The following is a 3806-nucleotide window of genomic DNA, read 5'->3' on the forward strand; positions in this document are numbered from 1 at the left end:
TATACATCTATTTATAATTAAATTTGATTGTTTCATTGCCCTTTGAAATGTGTCTAACTGCTATTCATGCCATTATAAGTTGAAAGTCACAGGGGAATGTAAAGCTCATGTTACACTATGGAATTACATTACCCACAGGCTGCTTGCGTGTGTGCCTCATGAAACATTTTTATTGTGTTGATATTTATTTTAACTAATCTAAAGAGATCCCTGTTTTCACATTTTAGTTACTTTTATAATAATAGATAAAGAATAAACATGAAAACAAGAAATAAAGTACTTACCCAATTGTTTATTTCTTATTATTGTCAATGATACCTAACCCTACCTTCAATAATGCACCAAAGTACATAGAATAATATGCAGAAAGCAGACAATGTCCCTTAACTATCACAATTTTTATGTTTTTCTAACTGTGACAAGAGCCGTTAAAAATTCATCCAAGCTGGTCAGTGCATTTCCTATGGGAACGAAACTTGTACTGAAAGAGGAATTAAAATTTTTCTATACAGAAAACGTTATATATTATGTCATTTGATAGATGAAAATCTTGGCTTTCTATTGGTTAAAAGTAATATAGTATTAAACGTAAGAGAGAACTATTGACAAATCCTGAAAGAGAAGATGTGACAGGTGGGTATGGTAAGAGTGGTCTGATTTTCTATTTGATGGCTCTGTAACCAAACAAAATTGAAGGCTATGAAAATTATGCTTTATCTAAGCAATGACAATATTATAATAAATAATTTATGTTAAATTTCATACTTCTTGGAGGGGGTGATAAATAAATTAGAGAAGAAGGGATGCCTAAAGAAAAAATGTCGTATTTCACATACTAGAAAAACTTCAGGATCTTTTTTTTAATATTGCCTTATAAAATAAAGAACTTAAAACTTGTATACTGTTAAAATGTGGATTATTACTAATTGATATATCATGAACAAACAAAATGTAGATTAATTAAATGTTGAATGTAACTCACTAAAAACCTCGTGACATGAACACTAAAAGATGCCCATGGCAAGAGGGGTAATTACTGTTGAAAAGTCACTAGACATTTTCTTCTTCAAAAAGTCAAGGATACCACATTGTGAAAAAGAGTGACGAGGTCTCACAGAAAAAAAAAGAGAAATAAACTAGATTAACTTGAAAAACAACTTGTGGAAACCTTGTTAAGTTGCAATATCTTCAAGTCACTTCTTTCTCTGGTTAATTGATTGTTGTATTATTTTGTGACAGCTGAGGTGTTTGGTATTCCTTGCAGTTTTGAAGTTTTACTTTATATACCAGGAAATAGTTTGTTCATGAAATGTCATGTATGGTACAATTATATGTTATGGTTTGAAGCTGAATAAAAGTGTTATTAGAATAAAAACATACCATTTACTTCTTTTTCATTATTGGATGTCTTTGTAAAGAGTTAATACTTTCAGTGTTGGATTTAGTTGCCATTATGTGTTAAAATGACAAATGTTAAAAAGATGCTAAGCAATATTTGCTAATCAAATCCACCAAACTATTTTGTCCTCTTCATTCTGTGGATGTTGGTGATGTATAGCACTTCCTCCTGTGAACCTACTGTACAATTCCAGATACCACCAGGTGTTGGTTGTAGCATTACACAGTATTAATATATAAATATTTGACAGATTGGTTTATTCTACCATGGCATTCATCCTTCCTACCATCCTCCAAATGTATATTCCTGGTGGGACTGGTGTCAGTTGGAGATGGCCCGATCACGATTAGAATCGTGTTGATGGTGGATGTCTTTATAGCGCTGACCTGATGTACAATTTCAGATACCACTATGATACCCAATGCCACTAGGTTTTCGACTGGAGATGTGATCACACTGAGGATTTCCTTCTTCCTACCATCCACTGGATGTCGGTTCATGGTAGATTAAGTGCTGGTTGGGTTGAAAATGCACACAAGTGGAGGCGGATTTTGGTATGGAAGCTCATCATCCCTTCCAATTTCTGTTTTGAGGTGAAGAGGTGGGTTAACTTCTGCATCCCGTGGAACTTGTGTACAAATTCAGATACTGCCAATGGTTGAATGAGGTCGAACTACCACTACAGTTTTTTGCACCCTAGCCAATTGACACCCAGGAGTCCCATTAATCGGTAATATGTTTTATGAGATTCCTTCATCTTTTTCCACCTTTTATGTTTGTGCCACAGTGGAAGACTAGTGACGAGTATTGAAAATTTGCACTAATAGAGGGCAGTACTAATCAAGAAAAGCTATTTTGTGAGGGGGGGTATCAATCGAAAATAAATTTTCAGTTTGGGAAAATTTTAACTTTCAATATGTGTCTCACTTTTATCTAACTGTGCTAGTGATGAATTGTGTGTCTCTTTTTCATTGTGCAGCTGACTTTACTATGGTCTGAGTATGGTACCTGAATATCATGTGTATAGTGATATTAAATATTGTATTGTTTTTACATTCAATAACAGGGAAAGTTTATTTTGCCATTTCTTACTATACTGAGGTGTTTCTCTTGGGTATAACTTGTTTCAGGTTTCATACTATGTTCAGTAATTTCACACGTGATTACTTTGCTATTAGATAAGTTATTTGCTAAACTAAGTATATTGTTTAAAAGAGTAAACAAAGTTGTCAGTTTTTAAAGTCAAATTCCAGGTATTTTGTTGAGACAGTGATGAGGTGCAACACTCATTCTATTGAACAGACCAAAATAATTGATCAAAATCACTCATTGTCCAAGTAAAACACATAGTGGTCTATAGCAGTAATGAGTGAGATTAATATTGATTGTATTTTGGAGATTAAATACATTACTGATGTTATTTTTCTATATATTTTTGTATGACTTTTATATTAGGGACCTTGTAACAGTCAGTCAATCATAAACCCTTTCGTACATCACTATTGTTTCAAAAATTTAATGGAGTTTATACTGAACTCAGTTGTTAATTGTAGGGTTAAATTAATAATATTAAGTTGTCATTAAAATTGTGTCTTTTTTTATAGAATTAAAATTATTTTGAGCATTAGAATCTGTTATTAGAAATTCTGAAAATCATCTTAAGCTACATTTTTTTTTTAATTTCCATTTACATGAATTCTTCAGTAGAGCTTAATTCTTTGGTCTCAATAAAACTGGGACATTTTAAACTCATTTTGCTCTGTTTTCTGAAATGTAACCAATCAAATCAGTAGTTGAATGTCCTTGATGTTTTGCAATGTCTATTTGGTTTGAGGTCGTTAATAAAAGTTTAAACAAAATTAAGATCTACAGTATATTATGAAATCTGTCAAACCTAAGCAATTTTAAAAGATTAGAATAATATTTAGTTTCATGTGAATATAATTTTAACATTTGTATTCTGCATAAAGAATGGATTGTGAAGAAGAAAGTGATAAGCAGGTTAAAGGTTATGTACCCTCACCCGAAGAGAATCCTCTTCCTGTCATTTCTCAAGAAGATGATACAAAGTTAAAGAGAAAACTTCTTGATGAGTTTGTTGAAGCAGGAGCTGAGAAAATGAAAGTTTACTTAAGAATTCGACCATTCACTGCAGAAGAAGTGAGAAACAAAGATGATCAGGTATGGATTCTCATTCCAATGTAGCATAATTGAGAATGTTTAATCATACAAGAAAGTGCTCCAGCTAAGCTATTGACATAATGAGTATTTTAAACCTGGAAATAAATACTCAGTGCTAAAAACTTGCATGTTTTGGGATTTCAGTGGGTTTTTTGTTGTTTCACTATTCAAACAAAACTAATTGCCACTACTAGTGAATGTATGTAATAGTTTACGGTACAGGTGG

General features: G+C 32.2%; 1 protein-coding gene across 1 annotated transcript in view; it reads left to right on the plus strand.

Moving 5' to 3' along the window:
• Positions 1-3370: 3370 nt before the first annotated feature.
• Positions 3371-3806, plus strand: part of LOC106465606 (kinesin-like protein KIF20B) — a 104296-nt gene continuing 103860 nt past the window's right edge. Inside the window, exon 1 of the mRNA XM_013925840.2 lies at positions 3371-3580. Within this exon, the coding sequence (XP_013781294.1) occupies positions 3371-3580 (210 nt within the window). The remainder of the gene's footprint in view (positions 3581-3806) is intronic.

This window comes from Limulus polyphemus, unplaced genomic scaffold (assembly GCF_000517525.1).
Source record: "Limulus polyphemus unplaced genomic scaffold, Limulus_polyphemus-2.1.2 Scaffold1998, whole genome shotgun sequence".
Lineage (NCBI taxonomy): Eukaryota > Metazoa > Arthropoda > Merostomata > Xiphosura > Limulidae > Limulus > Limulus polyphemus.